The following is a 21,023-nucleotide window of genomic DNA, read 5'->3' on the forward strand; positions in this document are numbered from 1 at the left end:
GGGTGGAGCGAAATTTACCCATAAAAGTTTTGCCTATTTTCTATTAAACAAGGGTCTTTCGTTCCATTCACTATGATACATTCATATGCAAGGTTTCTTATCAAAGAATAAAGTTGTAGAAGCCTTCTAAACTAGAAGTCATAAATAGTCTTACCATATTGCATTGATCATTATTTTGTTAAAGACCCTTCAGAATGGACCCGTTCCACAATACACAACACATTACGTACCACATCTGTCTATCTACCCCATTGTTAGAAGAGAGGAAGTTGAAGAGGCGGAGGAATTAGAGAGAGATTTACGGGTATCACATTTTCTTATATTCTGAAGAAAGTGAGGTTCCTGTGTAGGCAATATGGACATTGAAAAATTTGGCCCTATTTTCAGAACCGTTCTACGTCAACCCCCACAAGGTCCCTGAACCAGGCAATGGGCAAGCTGAGTTTGGAGTCTTCTCCTACAGCCATTAAAAAAGTATGTATATATTAATAATTTTAATAATAATTGCAGTAATTACTATGGACTTTGGGCCTGATAATGTATTTTTTTGGTCTAAACCATTGTTTAGTAGGGTAGGTAGGTTGTTGTGTATTTAATGTCTCTAATCACTTGTTCATGTTGTTTACACCTAACTATTAAATGCAAAAATTGCCACCTTTGCTTAACTTTTCACATTATTATAGAAACACCACTTTTCCAAGTAATCCAGTGCTGTTTAAAAGTTTTATTTTTGCATTGCATAAATTTCCTCTTGGCAGTAAGGTTTGACCTAACTATTGAGAATGTTTAATTACGCCATTCTGTTTCGAGTTTTCTTACTTGTTAAGAAGAAAGGGGATGGACGGTTCTCCATACAAACATAGTCCCGATTTTCCTCTCTCTGGATATTGATATTAGGGAAAACATTTTTACATAATTTTATGTATATTAACCATAGCTATGTCCATACTTTTGTTTTTTTTCGCAATTTGATTATTGTAAAAAAAATTAGGAGCAAAAACAGTTTTCATACCAATTTTAAAATGCTATTAACTCTTATAATAATTAAATTTCGAAAAAAGTCAAACATAGGGGCATTGCTGTGGTTGATATACAACGAATTTTGTTAACATATTTTCAATAATGTTAATATCCAGAGAGGAAAATATGGACATTGTTTGTATGAAAAGGTGGTTTCACATGGGTCGTCCATCCTCTACTTTCGTCTTAAAGTTCTCTACAGTCCTGGGCTTTACCAAACAAGTGAAAGTTGATGAATTTACAACTAACACATCTAATTGTGTAAGCGTTCATTATATTATAAGATTTCTTTATAATTTCTTAAATTTTGCCTTACAACATAGATTATTGTAATAATTTTGTGGTCTGCCCATACTTGTGTTCACAATATCAACAATAACACTCTTACTTTAGTTCATAATAAAGCTTTTCATGCTATATATCTCACATTCCAATGAAATAGGAATAAAGATAATAGATACCTAATTCTAGTTGTAAGCATTTGTATTTAAATTATGCCACAAAATGCTCAAAAATCGTACTTTTTTAACCGACTTAAGGTTCGACCGAGGTTCACAATTCGGTTGTTTTTTTTTTTTGTTTATGTTTGTTACTCCATAACTCCGTTATTTCTGGTCTGATTTTAAAAATTCTTTTTTTGATTATAAGTATATACATACAGATTGGTCCCGTTTTTGTCAAAAAGCAGTTCTGATGATGGGATCCATGAGGAATCGAGGGAACTCCTCAAACATTAAAGGCATACATATAGTGATTTTAGTATTTTCATCAACAAATCAAGCACTTACATTTAAAAAGTGACATTTGATGAAGTGGAACTGCTGATGATGATCAGAACGGAACTCTTCAATGACGCATAGTTCACGTTTGGCGATTTGTCCTCTTCGTTATGTTTGTTAAGCAAGTTAGGTTTTCAAGAAACATTTTTGGCAAGTTCGAGTTCTGATGATAGGATCCATGAGGAATCGAGGGAACTCCTCAAATGTGAAAGGCATACATATAGTGATTTTTGTATTTTTATCAACAAATCCAGCATTTCCATTTTAAAAAGTGACATTTGATGAAGTGGAACTGCTGATGATGATCAGAATGGAACTCTTTAATGAAGCATAGTTTACGTTTGGCGATTTGTCCTCTTCTTTATGTTTGTTAAACAACTTAAGTTTTTAAGACATATTTTTGTCAATCTCGAGTTCTGATGATGAGACCCACGAGGAACCAAGGGAACTCCTCAAATGTGAAAGACATACATATAGTGATTTTTGTATTTTCATCAACAAATCCAGCATTTACATCTAAAAAAGTGACATTTGATGAAGTGGAACTGCTGATGATGATCAGAATGGAACTCTTCAATGACACACAGTTCACGTTTGGCGATTTGTTTTCTTACTTATGGACCCAGACCTAAACTTGGACCCGGATTCGGACCCGGACCCGGGTCTGAACATGGACCTTAACTCGGACCCGGACCCGGACCGAACTCTGACCCAAACTTGGACCCGGACAGCCGGACACTGATCCGGGCCCAGACCGGGACCCGGAAATGCTACTAGAAAAGTGGGGTAGGTGGGTGGGTGGGTTTTGAACTGAAATTCTCACAGAACAGAACTGCTATCAGAAAAGTAGGTTAGGTTAGGTTAGAGCTGTGACCCTTACAGAAACGAAATGCTATCAGAAAAGTAGGTTAGGTTTGAACTGCGACCCTTACAAAAACGAAATGCTACTAGAAAAGTGGGTCGTTTTACCTCCTTTTCTACATAATTAGGCAAAAGATGCTGTCTTTTTCATTTCATTGTCTGGAATCTAAGAGTGCACCATCAACAATAAGTGAACTTTCAGCGGCATCCCCCATTGAAGTCGGTTTTTTTTTCTTAAAAATTATTCGTTTTATAACTCATCATCTTCATCTTCCTCCCGTTGTCCCGGCATTTTGCCACGGCTCATGGGAGCCTGGGGTCCGCTTGGCAACTAATCCCAAGAATTGGCGTAGGCACTAGTTTTTACGAATGCGACTGTCATCTGACCTTCCAACCCAGAGGGGAAACTAGGCCTTGTTGGGATTAGTCCGGTTTCCTCACGATGTTTTCCTTCACCGAAAAGCGACTGGTAAATATCAAATGATATTTCGTACATAAGTTCCGAAAAACTCATTGGTACGAGCCAGGGTTTGAACCTGCGACCTTCGGATTGCAAGTCGCACGCTCTTACCGCTAGGCCACCAGCGCTTCGTTTTATAACTATACAGAGAAATAGAGCTTTAGAGTGTTCAGTCCATACATGAGTTTATTATTATTATTATTATTTCATTTTAGACAGGCAGCTGATGCTGGTACGTCTAAATCATAGTTCACTTAGCACAGTTAGCATAGTTTGTCTAGTCTATTTTTAAATTGATTAACACTTGCAGAGTTCACAACTTCTGAGGGTAAAATAATAAGTTCCTTAAATAATAAGTTGTTTAAACTAAGACTAGTTTAAACTCGCTCATAAACTTGCTTAAAATTTAATAAGCTAACGAATATTCGAAAGTAGATAAATGCAAAAATATTTATGTCGTAATAGTGTATAGTGACTTAATTAATGCCTATTGAATTTTGTACGAAAATCGAACCACCTTAATCTTGACACACAAGTTTATGGCAAAGGTTGCTTTTTTTTTTTACTAGTAGGGTTTATCTATGTATGGACTGAGCATGCTAAACTTATTTATTTCTCTATGTTATAACATGTTATTGCCCCATACTACTAGAACAGCCAACGTAATCTCGATGACAATAGACTGTCTCAAGTGACTATAGCCATTCCCGCAGGTCCTCATAGGGGAGTTCATGCCCGTGAACTATTTCACGCCATTCCTCCCCGAATCCCCGGAGAGCTCGCCCCCATCCACCCTGGCTAATCTCCAGGGGAACCTCCAGGGAAACCTCCAGGGGAATCTCCAGGGAAATATTACAGGCAACATACAGCAAAATACCCAGCAAGTACATCAGGTGAGGATAAACTGTTGATGCCTTATTCATGGTTATTAGGGTGGATCAGCTTTGTATGTGTTGTTATCCTGTCCCGTTGTCCAATGGACAATACCGGCACACTTTGTTCGAAGAGATGTCGTATGCCGTTCTATTAACATGCTTAGTATATGGCCCATTATGGAAATTGGTTATAGCTACCACAAAAATACATGTTTGATACATTTAAAGACTACAAAATCAGGATTTCAAGAGTCCTTTGTCCCCTGGACAACTAATCGTAGTACGTGTTTAAGGGCCATATCTAACCGGGACACCACGGCGGCGCAACCAGTCGCCGGCCAGGCGGCGACTAACAAACGTATACGTATATTATTAATTTAAGGCTCTGGCAGAGATTTAATATATACGCTAGATGACGCAAATACCACGATTTGTATTGAAACCAAGCGTTCCGACTTTTTCATACAAAATTTACGCACAATATAATATTAAAATTACTTATCTGTGATAGGAAATATGTTCTTGCCTTTGGGTGCTCGCAATTATTGGGCTGTTGCAGTTATTTATCATGCAACGGAGCATTTTTTAAGTTTTCACGGACGTCCGGCTGTAACAACCGGCGGCGTGGACTGTAAAGAGCGACGGTCAACCTCGACGCTTGGTCGGGGTTCGGACACGCGAAGTAGATGCGTTTGCGTCTTCTATGGTATATTTATTTCTGTGGGCTCTGGCATATAAATGCAATTAGAAAGTTACTTATTTTAACCAAAAATGGTACCGTTCGCCAAGGTTTTCCTTTTAAGGGTTCTGTCTGCAGCCAAAATGGCAAAAACGGAACCGTTTATTTTTATTAGTTTGATAATTTATTCATTTTCCAACAGGAGAATGTTGGCGGCACGACGTACTTTTATTCCACAAACGACAGCATGAACTCGACCGGCGGACTCAATGCTTCTGCATCTATGGGTAAGATTTACATTTGAACGGTCCAAGTCTAGGGGAAAACGAAAACAGTCCCTTTTTTGACATAAACAGAATTTACTTTTTGAATTTAAAGTACTATACTGTACCACAATAGGGTATGACTGTATATAAAATAAATTATTTCACACCATGCATCACATGCATGAAATAAACCACCAGATAATTATTAGAAAAACATAGATAGCAATTATTTTTAAACACAAGTTCTATTTAATAAATTGGATAGAAATGTAAAAAACCGGCCAAGTGCGAGTCGGACTCGCGCACCGTGGGTTCCGTAAATTACACAATTTAAACAATGTACTTTTTGTGTGAATCGTGAGTGAAAGGTAAATTGAGGTTTACGATTTATGACGTATTAAAAAAAACTACTTGCTAGTTCCCGTTCAAACCAATTTTCGGTGGAAGTTTGCATGGTAATGTACACCATATATTTTTTTTAGTTTTATCATTCTCTTATTTTAGAAGTTACAGGGGGGGGGGGGGGACACTTTGGAAGTATTCAGTTTAGAAAAAAATGATGTTAGAAACCTCAATATCATTTTTGAAGACCTATCCATAGTATGGGTTTAATAAAAAAAATTTTTTGAGTTTCAGTTCTAAGTATGGGGAGCCCCAAAAATTTATTGTTTTTTTTTTCTATTTTTGTGTGAAAATCTTAATGCGGTTCACAGAATAAATCTACTTACCAAGTTTCAACAGCTCTTAAAAAAAAGGAGGAAAAAAGTGGCTGTGACATACAGTTGAAATTTTCACAGATGATGTATTCCTGTTGCCACTATAACAACAAATACTAAACGGAATAAAACTAATATTTAACTGGGGCTCCCACACAACAAACGTAATTTTTTTTCCCCATTTTTTGCGTAATGGTACGGAACCCATCGTGCGCGAGTCCGACTCGCACTTGGCCGGTTTTTTTACTTTGATCTTGATTTAATTGACTGAATATATGTGTCATAACACATTGTTAGACACGTTTCATTTTTTTGGGCTAACTTAATTTTTTTTTTAATTAATTTCATTATTAAAGGCTGTCTTAGCTTATTTGCTGGCAATGGCAACCCCACTAGACGTGGTAGATGATGTTAATATCCTAAAGTTTTTACGCGACCAGATATATTTATGATTTTAGCAATTTGGGTATGTATTTAAGATAATTTTGAACACCTCGCCCGCTTAGCAACTTCTGCTGCTGACTGTATGTCGGTATATTTGTGTTGTGTTTCACGTTTCACTGTAGCGTCAATGGTTTCTTTTTTATGACGAGGGTAACCGACTTACCGTGTCTAAATGCTTATGAAAATAAATATATTAGGATTATTTTACGTAATATCGTATTTTGCTAAAAGTTTTGAAAAATAACTTTTGTGTTCAATAAATACGTGCAATATACAGTCCTTTAACAGCACAATTCAAAGTCACAAGCGAAAGTTGATTCAAATTCGCAGGAAATAATACTTATCATTCGCGACTTATTCATACAATGACCTCTAAGCAAATGTTCATGACAAAGACGAGATGGGATGTTGATATATACGTTTCGAGACTATTTGACTTTCAAAAGTACAAGGGCTATGTGCGTCAATGCAATTTTTCAAGCGTAATGCATTCGGGCGACAGACAAAAATCGGCTATAAATAGGTTCACTTATCTCGGACGGCTGGCAGGGACATTCTACGAAAAGGCCGCTTACGAAATGCTAATACCTTGTATGGCAGCTACCTCAATCAAATATGTAAAGGTCTGGAATGTACTGCCAATTTAGTAGCTAAATCATGAAATATTACCAGGTTCCAGTATCGCTTCCTTAGCATTTTTAGAAGTGTTAAAAGAAAGGATTCTGGAGCACGTTTCGCGGTGATTTTCTAAGTTGCACGTAACTGTGTTGCGCGACTGAATCTAGTCTATATGTATGTTACATTTTTGCTTACTTAACATAATACATACTCGTAAAGTCGTCGTCAATAGATCTTGCAAATAATGTAAACAAACCATTTTACGTTCATTACTTCGTAATCTCGCTCTTTAAAAGGACAACCTTCTTCCTTAATGATCTTTTAGTAAAATAAAATTCTAATTTGTGGTTATGTTCTCCGTTTTCCGCACTTAGAACTTCAGTACCGGCGGGCTATAAATCGCCTATATATAAATACAACATGGTCGTTTCATTACTTATTTGGTTATATCTTATAGTAAGTTATCAATTAGCCTCGTGCATGAAGTTTATATTTGAACGAAATATTTTTTATTCGGATATTTGTTACCGTTATATCATGTTACAAATGCATTTCCGTTATTAAATTATCATTTAATTGCTTAAAATAATAAATAAAAAGTACAAAAATTTGCCCGCGAAAAGCTAGTGAGCAAAACGAGCGCACGTCACGTGACGTCACGCGTTGACAGATTAGTAGTTATCACATAAGTCTCATTAGCCGTGAGCTGTCCGGGTATCTGGACAATCCTGTATATAAATATTGGGTTTCCGTGCACCGTGAGAGGAACAGGAAGTGACGATCCTAACTTTGACTACCTAATTTTTATTAATTTTAGGTATTTTTATTTTTAATTGTATTTTATTTTTGTATTTTTACACTGTACTTATTTTTACACTGTACATGTATTTAAATTGGGTGTTTACCTGTAAATAAAGAACTATTATTATTATTATTATTAGATTAGTGTGACGTGTGATGTCATCGCGCTCTGTCGAATTCGCGCCAAAAATTATGAGCGTTTCAACCGCTCAAAAATTTCCAACTTAATTTTTTTTTAAATAAAATAATGTGAAGGTTTACAAAAGTATTTTTATTTTTTCCGGTGTTCAAACGATATAAATTATGATTACAAAAACTGAAAAAAAATCGTGCATGGAGCTAATTATCATAGGTAAAATTTCTTATGTTTTTAATCACCTGTATGTGCCCTTTTCAGACAAAAAGGTAATAAACGGTTGTCAAAAACGCGCTTATTTTACAAATAAATACCCTTACAGAAATTCGAACCCAGGACCTTCAGCTAAAAAAATATTGTGTCATTTCTATAGGCCAGCCGGAGCAATGCCTAGGCGTGGTGGGTCCGGGGCCGGTGGTGCCCTCTCCGTACGCGACGCAGATGTACGCAGGCACACCTACACACATGGGACCCATAACGCAGACCAAGCCTGGTGAGTTGGTTTTGTCCTTTGTATAGGCCAGCGGAAGTAATGCCCTTGCGTGCTGCGGCCGAAATCTCGTTTGCAGAGGGGTCAGATGTCGGTATAGTCGCCATCAGATATATCGGAGCGGCCATGGTGCTCACAAATATCTGAACACGCCTCTATTGTCAAGGCGTTAGTTTAGATATTTTTGAGCACCTCGGCCGCTCCGATATATCTGATGGCGGCTGTCCATTGCTTATGGTAGGTTGCCATTTCAGAATTTCTGTGTGTTTGTGTTGTGTGTTGTCTATGCTTTTAAATTGGTGTTATCTTAGGAGCATCACCACAGTGAGCTACGATGTACCTAAACCTTTCTCCTGTCATTTAGTTCTCATCATAGAGAAATATAAGATAGGAAAGAGTGCTAACTCCATACATCAGTTTTTTTAACAAACCGAGTTATTTCGTAGTCGACATCTAGCGTCAAGTAGCGGAATGAGGGCTATCGTTTTTTTGCTCACCAGTTGGCGCCTCTGTTGATGGTGGTCCAAAAGACTAAAGAACAGCTGTCAGTCATTGAAGTGACAAGTTACATTTGACATTTCGAACTATGGAAAAGACCACCATCTACACTAGCGCCCCTAGCGGCGAATTCATACGCGTTAGCCCTAATTTATTAGTACGTCTACACAATAAGGAATCCAAAGATCCTTTCCAACACTAAATATACTGCTGGTAAATCTTATCACCATGCAATAAGGTTTAAAACGGCCAGTTAACCATATTAACGGAGCACTGCAATGATATATTACCGGCATTGTGCCGTGGCCTTGCCCCTGCAGTGTGTACAGGTGGAGATTCCCATGTTTTGCATTATTATCTATTCAGATTAAATACCTGTGTAAATTCAATAGTAGGTACTGATCAACTGTCTTGTTATGTACTCTAATAACAAACATAATTTTAACGAAGAATTTACTGCATGTTTTCAAAAATAGGCCCATTTAGGGCACCCGAAGGATGACAAACGAAACTGTTACTGAGCCTCCGCCGTCGGTCTGTCTGTCGTCAGGCTGTATCTCAAAAGTAATAGGTAGACAGTTGACATTGTCAGTGTGTTTTTCTATTGTCACTATCAAAAACCGGTTAAGTGTGAGTCAGTCTGTGGGAAAAATACATTTGTAAAAAAAGTGTGATTATAATGATGGAACGCAACCCTCGGAGCGCAGGTTTATTTTAACACAGATCATTTTTAATTCTTATAAAATCTAAGTAAAATAAATAAACACACATTAATAGACGGACCATACACCTAACTCAAGAGCCTGACACTCTTTGATAGAGAAAGATAGTCTTATTGCGATTCCTATAAGAGGAAAAAGAAAATAGTGCCGTGCTTTGTCCTTATCACCGACCGGGTGGCATCATAGGCAGGAGGCGATGGGGAAATATCGAAATTTATAAGAGTGAAAGAGAAAAAATCCTATGCTGCCCAAATTTTATATGAATGTTCTTTCTCTCACCCCCGGTTATTTATTTATTTATTATTTATTATGTCTATGACCTAACTGGATGAGTAGAGACCATTGGCGCTCCCATACTAATTTAAATAGTATAAATAAATAAAAGATGATTCATTCAGTAACTTAATAGCTTAACAATATACACGTTGGTGTCTCTTTTTAAGTATACAAGATACCTGTGTCAAGAGACACCGCTCTTCCTTACTGGTTTGCTAAGTAACAATAACAAAACAACAGTTAAAAGAAACAAAAATAAAACAAAAAATTAAAATGACATTTAAATTAACGTTACAGAAACAGAAACCATGAATTAAATCAAACAGAAAAGAGCTAAATATCTAACTATGAGCCACTGACAAGTACGAGTTGCAACCGGTTATTTCAGTTACATCCACGCTTATTACGTGTACAATTTACGTAAATTATAAATGAGTTCTAAACATAACATTGGCTGATGTAGTAACACTAAATACGCTAACGGCCACTTGCACCATGCACTAACCTAGGGTTAACCGGTTAAACCTGGAGTTACCGGTTAACAGTACAATTTGACACTGGGTTATCGGTTTAACCGGTTAACCCCGGGTTAGTGGGATGGGGCAAGTGGCGCTAAGTCATTCTAATAGAGATGCAACGGATAGTTGTTTGGCCTAATCATCGGCCGAATATTCGGTATCCGGCCGGCGGAACTATACCGTCTATACCTACATTTCGGTTTTTTAGTACGCATTGTGCAGATTTTGACCTGTTTCGTAGTGAACGTTCGCACGGACTCATTTCTAGGTTCGAAATGAGTGCGCGTGCAAGTGAGTGGAATGTTTCAATTAGGGCTACCGCGTTTAATTTCGCCGCTAGGGGGGTCTTTCAAAATGTCAAATGCATAGAAGTTTGGGGGGGTTCAAGGGTTTTTTATCGGGAATTTTCACTCCTCATTCATAATTGTGGTAAATCCTTGTCCATCTTTGATTAATCATGAAAACAATAGATATAGCTCAATCAATGTTAGTGGTTTAAATAAGTGCCAACTAAAATATATGCAAAATTAAACAGGTTGAAAAAATGTCACATTTATACTTTAAAATACATTTGTGTATATTAGAACGTATTGATTTTATAAAAATAAGCATAGAAGAATTTTGAGATCTGTATTTCTGGACCTACATCTACAGTGGCGCCAACTGGTGAGCACAAAAACGATAGCCCTCATTGTTTTAAAATAATAGTCGAGTACGATTATGACCGTGACTGTTTCCTAAATGCAATGTTTACTTTGCATCTCTACTTTCTAAGATGGCATATACTAGTCAAGAAATTGTCATATACTAAAAGTGTGACTGTATTTACCGCGATTTCTTTCCACCGCGATACAACCGGCTGGCGGTTTTCTTTATTTAAAATAGCATCTAAACTATCATCTAACACAATATCAATCGGGAGGCGATGACTAAAAAAAATTTTTTTTTTTACATGTTCATGTCATCAATTGGCGGTCTTCCTCCCGCGATACAACCGGCTGACTATTTTTTTAATTCATGATTGCATCTAAACTATCATCTATCAAAGTATCAGCCGGGAGGCGATGACTGACGATATATGCTCCTGGCCCGCGGTGAAAAAGTTAAAATTTTGTCGTCGGCGGCAATATCTATAGAGCTGCATGCTTGACGACAAATAAAAAGACTTCGATTTGAAGTAAACGTGTAATTATATAGGTGCAGCCGGGCTAGCACATGATTGGCGCGAGAGTATCTCGCCGCGACATAGACTACCCGTCCCCCTTTAATTCATACAGTTAGTAAAAGACGGGTAGTCTATCTCGCGGCGAGATATACTGTCGCGTAAATCATGTGCTCGGCCTACTGGTTACGTGGTACAGTTGACAAAAACGGTTAAAGGGTGTAGAAGTGGTGGTAATGGTATGGAGGCTGATGCAAGAGTGATTAAGCTAATTTTAAATGGTAAAAAGGTAGTCTAAATGTAGGGTAACTTCAATCTGAATCAGGCAACAATTTATTTCTTCGTACGTTAAGACTTAGAATGCGTTTTAGATAATATTTTGTTGATTTTACTGCGGCTTCCCTAAGTCCGAAGTGCGGTGAGTAAGCTGGGCTAAATTTGAAGTTAATAAGGTTTTCTGCCATACCTGACTGCAGCTTATCATGATTTTGTTAAAAAAAAATAGTAAATTCGTTTTTTGATGCCCCGACAAACGAAGTCCCGTTGTCACAATACAGAGTTTGAGGATTTCCCCGACGACACATGAAGCGGCGGAGAGCAGCAAGGAACGACTCTGTCGTAAGACTTGTGACAAGTTCCAAGTGAAGAGCCTTGACTGAAAGACAGACAAAAACTAAAATATACGATTTAATTGTTTTGCTACCCCTACCCTTTCGGTCAGCTATCAGCACTGGTCCGGCAAAATCCATTCCCGTGTGTAAAAAGGGATATTCTAATTAGTACTTACACACACACACACACACACACACACACACACGCACGCACGCACTCACACACACACACACACACACACACACACACACACACACACACACACACGCGCGCACGCACGCACGCACGCACGCACACACTTAGAAGATCGTCTTATTAAAACTTTCATATTTCCTGGATGAGATGGGTGTAACTGTAAAATACTAAATTAAAATATTGTACACAATAGTGTATATTTCATTGGATTTTTAGTTTTATAAGAATATCTTCTAGGAAGTAACCAAGCCGGTTTTTAGGGTTCCGTACCCAAAGAGTAGAAACGGGACCCTATTACTAAGACAACTGTCCGTCTGTCTGTCACCAGGGTGTATCTCATTTTTATTTTATTTTATTTATTAAGTACATCCACATCGTATGTATTACATATGTTGCATTAAAATTGTGTCAAGGTACTTCACCTGATACAGTACGACAATTATGGAGTACATAGCGTTGATCTCATGAATGGTTGATGATCTCATGAACCGTGATAGCTAGACAGTTGAAATTTTCACAGATGATGTATTTCTTTTGCCGCTATAACAACAAATACTTAAAACAGAATAAAATTAATATTTAAATGGGGCTCCCATACAACAAACGTGGTTTTTTTGCCGTTTTTTGCGTAATGATACGGAACCCTTCGTGCGCGAGTCCGACTCGCACTTGGCCGGTTTTTATGTTTTTTTTACTTCCAATATTACTTAAGTTTACAATTAATTTTGAATGAATGTTAATGAATTTAAGTAATGCAGAATAATAACAAGTAAAGTTCGAATATGATTGATCTATAGTTACGGTAATCGCTTAATTTTAATTTTCTCACTGTCCACTGTCTGCTATTATATTGCACACAGCTGTATATGACTCGCTCTTCGATCTAGTTAACTTCTATGACCGAAGAAAATTAAGAAGACTTAGGGCCAGTTGCACCAACCACAGTTAGCAGACTGATCAACTTCACCTAGAAGAGATCTATTAAACTTCCCATACAATAAAATTCGGCGAACGCTTTGACGGTGACAAACGGTTTGGTGCAACCGATCCGACCCATAGAGTACTCACTTCATACATCGGTTTTGTTACCAAAAAGACTATTATTATCGTAGTCTACATCTAGCGTCTAGTAGCGGAACTATTAGTACTGCTACTCGACACTAGATGTCCCATGTGTCGCGACTGACGAAAAGTGTATTGCTCAACAATTTATAACTAATATTCATCATTCGCTTGCCCTTGTCCCATTCACTTGGGGTCGGCGCAGCATGTCTTTTTCTTCCATACCTCTCTGTCACCCGTCATCTCATCATTCACTTGCGTTAGTTTCATATCATCTTTCACACAGTCCATCCACCTTTTCCTCGGTTTTCCTCTCCTCGTACCTCCCTCCACATTCATAATTTATAACTAATATTATAAGCAGAAGGACTTGAAAATAGAGTTCCGGTTAATCCGGTTATAATATTAGCTGAAAATCGTTGAGCATTAGACTTTCCGTTTGCCGCGACATCTATTGTCGAGTAGCAGTACTGAGAGTTCCGCTGCTTGACGCTAGATGTAGACTACAAAAATAATAGTCTTTTTCGGAACAAAAACCGATGTATGGAGTGAGCACTCTATGTCTTCTCAATTCTCTTTGCTATGACCTACGTCAACATAATTTACATCAACACATAATATTTAACTGCACATGTACATGACCCTAATGTACAGGCGTTAAATATTAGTAAGAAAATAGGTGCTTTTTAGGGTTCCGTACCTCATAAGGAAAAAAACGGAACCCTTATAGGATCACTCGTGCGTCTGTCTGTCTGTTCGTCTGTCACAGACATGTCACGTAAACAAATGAATTTTAATAATGGGGGGCACTAATGGGGGGGTAAATGAAGAAATAAAAAAAAAGTTTTTCAATCTATATCGTGTTACATATCAAATGAAAGAGCTCATTGTGAGAATTTCAAATAAATATTTTTTATAATTTTAGAATAAACAGTTTAGAAGTTATTCAAGAAAATAGTCAAAAAATGACCATTCCCCTCTTTATCTCCGAAAATACTGGCGCTACAATTTTGAAAAAAATACACAAAATAGTTCCTTACCTGTAGATGACAGTAAAACCTATTAGAAATGTGCAGTCAAGCGTGAGTCGGACTTAATTACTTAGTTTTTGATTACACATAAAAAAATACATTGTTAAAAATTGTGTAATGTACGGAACCATTTGAACGCGAGTCCGACTCGCACTTGGCCGGTTTTTACGTTTGTTCTAACATCTATCAAGAGTAAAGACCTGTCCAAGTTAAACGACGGTGGCATTAACTACTTTCATGTTTGCATCGGGCCTCGCTGCATACAAAATAGGGTGCAGTGTGTTTAAGCCATGGAATAAATAATAACTAGTTAGCATTTTCATGATGGATGTTTTACTTCGTTTGTTATAGTACAAACGAAGTAAAACATCTTTGTTTGTATAGTATTATCGTGTTTGATGTTGAAATTTTCTACCAAATTTGCAATAAATACGGTCATATCTTATAAATCTTATATGATAAAATATAGACAATATCTATTGCAAAAACGTATAAGTTACGTAAAAGACTTTAACTACAATTGGACAATGATTAAAGCAAGAAAGTTTACAAACATTTAACGAACTGATTTTTATTAAAAACTAGCGACCCGCCCGGCTTCGCACGGTTTACACAAAGCCTTTACAAATTATACATTAAAACTATGTTTTAAGTTTTAAAGATCTAAGCATACATAGAGACAGACAGACAGCGGAAAGCGACTTTGTTTTATACTAAGTAGTGATTAAGTCGGCAGCTGCCATCGCTTGAAGAACGGTGTAAGTTCCAATCCAATTTTAATGAATGTGTTTCCGTTGAAATGTAACGACAACAGCTGTTTAGTATCAGTATTAACATGGGCGTCGCTTGTAGCTGTGGTTTAGAGCTATGTGTAGGGAACATTGATATTGGTTTCGATATCGCAATCAATCTAACAGGAGGTGGTGCTGGTTTTGATATTTGTTTATATATTCGGGGAATAGAAATGGGTATCGATACGCGGACTCATAATATTGGAATTTGTATCAGCTATTACATTAGTATCGGAATCTGTATTGAGATTAGTATTTTTATCGCAATCTCCATCAATGTCGTTAATACCGGGGGGTTCACATCGTTCAATGTTGGTTTTGGTATTGGTTTCGGTGCCCATATTGGTCGTGGTAGCGGTATGGGTGTGTATTGGGAGATCGAGATTATGGATTTCGAACGTATGTAAGGTACTGAAACTCAGATTTAATTTTGTAGGTTTGCAACCACGAACTATCTAAGCGAAGTGGTGAAATAAATGTATAAAAGCGATAGCATTATTAAAATAAGAATCCATTAAAAATACGTCAATTTGTAAGCGGCAACCTTCAATTTATTTTCATTTAATATTTGTAATTGTAATTTAAATACATAGTATATCAACTGTCTACGTTACTACCTATGACGTTTCATAAAATATAGCCCACTGAACGCCTATTTACAGTAATAAGGTTTCGATTTGTATTGTTTAGGTATGGAACCTTAAAAAACAAAAAAGGGACCGAAGTGACTTGAACTTTAAAAGGCATTACCAATGCGAAAGTATGATCTTCGATAGATGTTCTAAAGGCGAGTTTTGTTTAATTTATTGAGGGTCTATTTTACAATGTCGAAGTAAAGTCCTGAATAAGCTACTTGCCACTTATCTTACCAATAAAGTCATCGTTTGCATTTCACAATCTTCAGATAAGCTTAACTGGTAGAATTCCGCTTATTAGTTTTATCCGGCAGTAAAATTTGTTAATTAGCTATACAATACTTTACTCAGACTTTGTGAAAAAGACCCTAATAAAATTTACGTTCTACTTCGTTTCGATAGTCGGGGAGATAATATGATTTCATATCCCAAATACTAAAATGATAGTTCGAATGCACCAGGTTGTCAAAATTGGCACAAAAGCAGGATTATTGAGTAGTAATTAGCCACTCGTCGCATTTCGTAGTAAAATGTAGCTTAGTTTGGGCAGAGAAGTATATGATTGGGATTAATATAGATATAATCTTTTCAGGCAACTAATGGCCCATAGATAATTATCTCAAAACTAAAAAAAAAACGCACTACGGTTGCGATGCATTACCTACACAACCCCGTAGTGTCAGGGAGCCGGCCGCGTTACGTTATCGCATTTGTCTATTATGTATTCGAAAGAGAACATTGGTGATACATCATTCATTAATCATTATCATTTTTACTTCCGCGTACAGGAGGATCATTTTTGTCCCCTCTGTATGTACTATAGACATAGCTAAGGTAGAGTGGGCTAATAAATCTGAGGCTAAAAGAAATTCTTAAAAGCATTCGAAAATCAAATTTACGATTGGGTAGTTCAATGGGCAATGGGATTTTAGATTTCGGAACAATGCTTAATGAACCTTTCTTATTTCTAATCGAAGTTATATATGTACGTATACCACCGTACATGTCAACTACAGCTGCATGTCAAGCTAAAATATAATCAATATTTCATCGAAGGTGCCGAGTTTGTCTCTCTGCCTGTCATTCATATTTGATCGCTAAATCGCATTTTTATTTTTAGCCTTTTGATTTAGGTCAAGGGTTAGCAATCTGAGGTGTAGAATAGAACTAGGCAAGAATTATATTATGACTTCGGAAATGCGTTCAAAAATTGGAAATTGAAGTTGAACAAGAAGCACAGAATGTTATCCCATGGCAGGAGCCTGATGCAATGGAAGTGACGGATCAGGGACCGGACTCCTATACCTTATAATAGGTTTTATATGGGTTTTGATAAGGCTTAACTCGCCATACCCTTTGCCCGATAAAATCTTTTTATTCTACTTTTAAAGTCCTTGTCTAAGCGCTAACCCATATGATTAAGCGGTATCCAAATATCCTTACAAAACCCTTATCAACCGCTCACCAATACAAGTATTAATGTTGCTTATAACGGTTAGCCTTATAAAAGGATACCCATTTAGCATATAAGCGTGCTAAATTAAACAATTTACCTTGATCATAAAGCACACATTATTTTCCATCCGATAGCGAACGATCGTCTATTATATGATGTAAACCGAAGCGCCAGTGTCTATTTTACTGGAGATTGTAAAAGGTTTCATATATGTAAATGGCAATCAATACTGGCCACGTACAAAAGTTGGCTAAAACAAGAAAGAAAAAAAAGAAATTTATTCAAGACGCTTAATACAGTATTGCTTAAATCTAATACAACACTTTTATTAATATAAATGTATGTATGTATTATTATTGCTGTTAGTTTTAAGTTTCGTGATGCATTGGTTCAACTGTAATGTCATGTAAACATTCTTATCAATAAAAACTTAAACGTCACTGAAAAGGTCTCCCCTCAGCTTGATGTCAAGTTACCTTTCAGGTATCTTGACGCTGGTCTTCCGTGAAGTGCAAATAATAAGGGAAAGTTTTATAAAAAGCGCTTAATTGTTAGGGTAACAAAGGGCTAGCTTTATTGTTTGGTAAGTTTTTGGTCAGAGAAAGTCTTTTTCTGGGTTAGCCATCTTAAAGGGACGCCCATTAAGGCGGTTCCCTGAGCCAGAAGGCGAAAAATCTCCTTATATGATCCTGTTTTTCTAAGAGGCGTTGATATTCGTAGACGTGGAAAAAATATATGTAGTTCTTGACTATATTATCTTTAATATCATAGCTTCCGATACACGAATTATGACACTTCGCTCGATACAATTAATTCCCAAAGTAACCTCTAACTCGGACTTTTAATCCAACTTTACTCGGTTATTTATTATGTGATACTATAAACAAAAAAAGAAGAAAAAACAATCTTAACCTTAATAATAATTTCATAGCTTTCGAATTTCGATATTCTAGGGTAACGTTTTTAAAATAAATAAAAATCGACAAAATTCGATCAAAATTGACACTTGGCGCGTATGATCTTTCCCGTTCTTTCTTGCGAAATGTGACAGAGACAGCGGCAAACCAATGGAACGGCCTTAATTGAAAGGCTTTTATCGAGGAAAAGGTTGTCCGGTCCCTGTGGCGGACACCACTCGCTAAGGGTCTATTAATTTAGCTGAAAATGTTAGTAACTCGAGTTTTAATTAGAAACTGGAAAAAATTCAAGCCATGAGAATGAGATCGTCAGTCGGGTCCAAGCATTTTTAGGTGTAGATACTCGTACCTACAGAAGCGCCGAATAATCTATCATATTTTTAGGGTTCCGTACCCAAAGGGTAAAAAAGGGACCCTATTACTAAGACTCCGCTGTCCGTCTGTCTGACTGTCACCAGGCTGTATCTCATGAACCGTGATAGCTAGACAGTTGACATTTTCTATGGAATGATGTTCGAAATAAATAATTGTATTATTATTATTTACGAAGATTCACGGAGACTCTTCTTTATTTGTAAATAGCAAATCGTAATCTGTACTTACACAGTTGTACCTGCTTATGCATTACAAATCCATGCTTACTGATGTATTTCTGTTGCCGCTATAATAACAAATACTAAAAAGTACGGAACCCTCGGTGCGCGAGTCCGACTCGCATTTGGCCGGGTTTTTTTTTCAGATACATTTGCAATTTTTTTATAATTTCTCAAAAACTGCTCTAGTGATTTCGATGAAATTTACAATATAGGTGCGTATAAAAACGATGCGATTTAATTTTCGAACCAGAAGCTGGGGTGAAGAGGGAATGAGGGCTAAAAATAGTTGGTATTCGCTTTTGAGTGTTTTCAAATAAGAAATCCAGTATTTATAACATACATTCATTGGTGTGTGTGAAGTTCCCAGTCGGCATTGTGCTAATGTGGCTGCCCACGTTGCCACGTGCAGTAAGACTTACCTAAGTATATTTACACGGTCGTGATGATGATACAATTATTGTTTACATGATATAAGGTCTAATTTCACGAATTTTCGGCAAAAATAGTGCTACAAAACAAAAGCATTTCCAAGCGACGCTCTCATAAAAAACTCCTGTAACATTTTATGCCTCTGCAATGCTTGTCAACACCGTTTGTGTGTCGGTAGTGTATTTAAAGCTCTTATAATTATAATAAAGGGCTGATTCCCTTCACCTTCTTCCCTGAATAGATATATTCGATATTTAACTCTTCACGACCTAAATTTGATTAATGTTGAGCCTTCGCGTCAGTTCGTGTAATGAAAACGATTTATTGTTTGTAGGCCTCGCAGCGACATTCTACATGCCAGAGACCATTCGCCAGGAGATCTACCAGCGGAATGAAGAGGTGTTCCTGCAGACGGATCTGCGCCAGTTCCCTGGTGAGTTATGAATATTGAGTTTATGGGAAATATTTCTACAAAATTTATTGTATATTTACCTATGTCCCTTAATTTGATTTTTTGATTATTATAAGATTTAGAACAACGAAAATCAAATTCCATATAATTTTTTAATAGCTTCTTACTCTTGTAATTGTTAAACAAATCGAAAAAATCAAACTTATGGGTATAGCTGTGGTTAGTATACATCTAATTGCGTAAACATATTTTCTATAATGTTAATACCGTATGTATGGAGATGCGGTCTCGTGACTTCGTTCCCTTTCCTCTTAGAAAACTTTTTTATGAAGCGTTTACTAGCGTTATTGTAATATACCTATGGACTGATGTTCGATATAAATAAATGTATTATTATTATTTACGAAGATTCACGGAGACGCTTCTTTATTTGTAAATAGCAAATCGTAAGCTGTACTTACACAGTTGTATCGTCTTATGCATTATAAATCCATGCTTACCTCAAAAACTGTGTGCGCGCGAATTGAAATAACCGGTCAGGCTGCCATATTTCATTGATTAACCTTTCGTATGCTTAGGAGCAGATCTGCTCCATATACGTATGTTACGTTTTCAACCAAAAGGTACCACATTGTCGCTTGTCGATAAGGTTGATTTCAAATTAAAGCTATATGGAAATAGCGCGTTATTGACAACCGACAATAAGTACCCTTTTGATTGAGAATGGCACATATATTCAACTTAAACATGAAGTTATGGCATTTTTTTGATATGCGCATACGAAAGGTTAAGCGTCAATGTGTGCTGATAGCAAATCGTCTTTAAAGAATTTGCCACACTGGATGCGTTCTGCGGTCAGCGGTCAGGTCAAACCCGCATTATGTATGAACAACATTGACAGCAACCTTTGAAGTTGAAGTTTGACCTGACCGCTGCCCGCAGAACGCATCAAGTTCGGCAAATCCTTAAGTGTAGTAGTTAAATGATTTGCGTTTTCCCTTATGGAAACCTTAACAAATCCCGTAGTCGGGTTACATTGTTCTAAACGTTTGACGTCATTTCTATCAGATCTACCAGAGAATGTCGAGATGTACTCAGAGCTGACGCCGATCGAATGCACCCCGCACTCTCTAGCCACATCCTACCGCGCCACGCATCGCCAGAGCGGCGAACACTACGCTCTGCGCCGTCTGCATTCGTACTCGAACGTGGCCACCAAGCGGCTCGAAATGTGGAAGCATATCGACCACCCTAACGTCGTGCGGTTTCATGAGTGCTTCACCACCAAGGCGTTCGGTGATCACTGTAAGTAAAGTTTTAAACTAGGAATCTAGCTGCGAGTGTTGATTGGTGATGGTGACATCTACCGTTAGAGCGGCGAACACTACGCTCTCACCAAGCGGCTCGAGATGTGAAAGGACATCGACCACCCGAACGTCGTTATCAACTTATTTTATTTATAATCTCATACATGGATTTAAATTGTCCCTACAATAATTTGATCATGTTCATCAACAAATGTATAAATAGGTTTTCGAATGAAGAAATCAATTTGCGTATTTTATT

At 37.1% G+C, this 21,023-nt stretch overlaps 1 protein-coding gene across 7 annotated transcripts in view; it reads left to right on the forward strand.

Moving 5' to 3' along the window:
* Positions 1–21,023, forward strand: part of LOC134754240 (PAN2-PAN3 deadenylation complex subunit PAN3) — a 33,383-nt gene that overhangs the window by 747 nt on the left and 11,613 nt on the right. For 3 of the 7 annotated variants that reach the window (XM_063690425.1, XM_063690427.1, XM_063690426.1), the window contains 7 exons: positions 185–304; positions 388–474; positions 3,822–4,013; positions 4,877–4,961; positions 8,029–8,148; positions 19,380–19,478; positions 20,526–20,762. In XM_063690425.1, coding sequence (XP_063546495.1) covers positions 185–304; positions 388–474; positions 3,822–4,013; positions 4,877–4,961; positions 8,029–8,148; positions 19,380–19,478; positions 20,526–20,762 — 940 coding nt within the window. The remainder of the gene's footprint in view (positions 1–184; positions 305–387; positions 475–3,821; positions 4,014–4,876; positions 4,962–8,028; positions 8,149–19,379; positions 19,479–20,525; positions 20,763–21,023) is intronic. The other 4 variants (XM_063690429.1, XM_063690430.1, XM_063690428.1 and 1 more) reach the window with 3 other exon arrangements.

The sequence above is a fragment of the Cydia strobilella genome, chromosome Z, assembly GCF_947568885.1.
Source record: "Cydia strobilella chromosome Z, ilCydStro3.1, whole genome shotgun sequence".
In the NCBI taxonomy this organism is placed as follows: domain Eukaryota; kingdom Metazoa; phylum Arthropoda; class Insecta; order Lepidoptera; family Tortricidae; genus Cydia; species Cydia strobilella.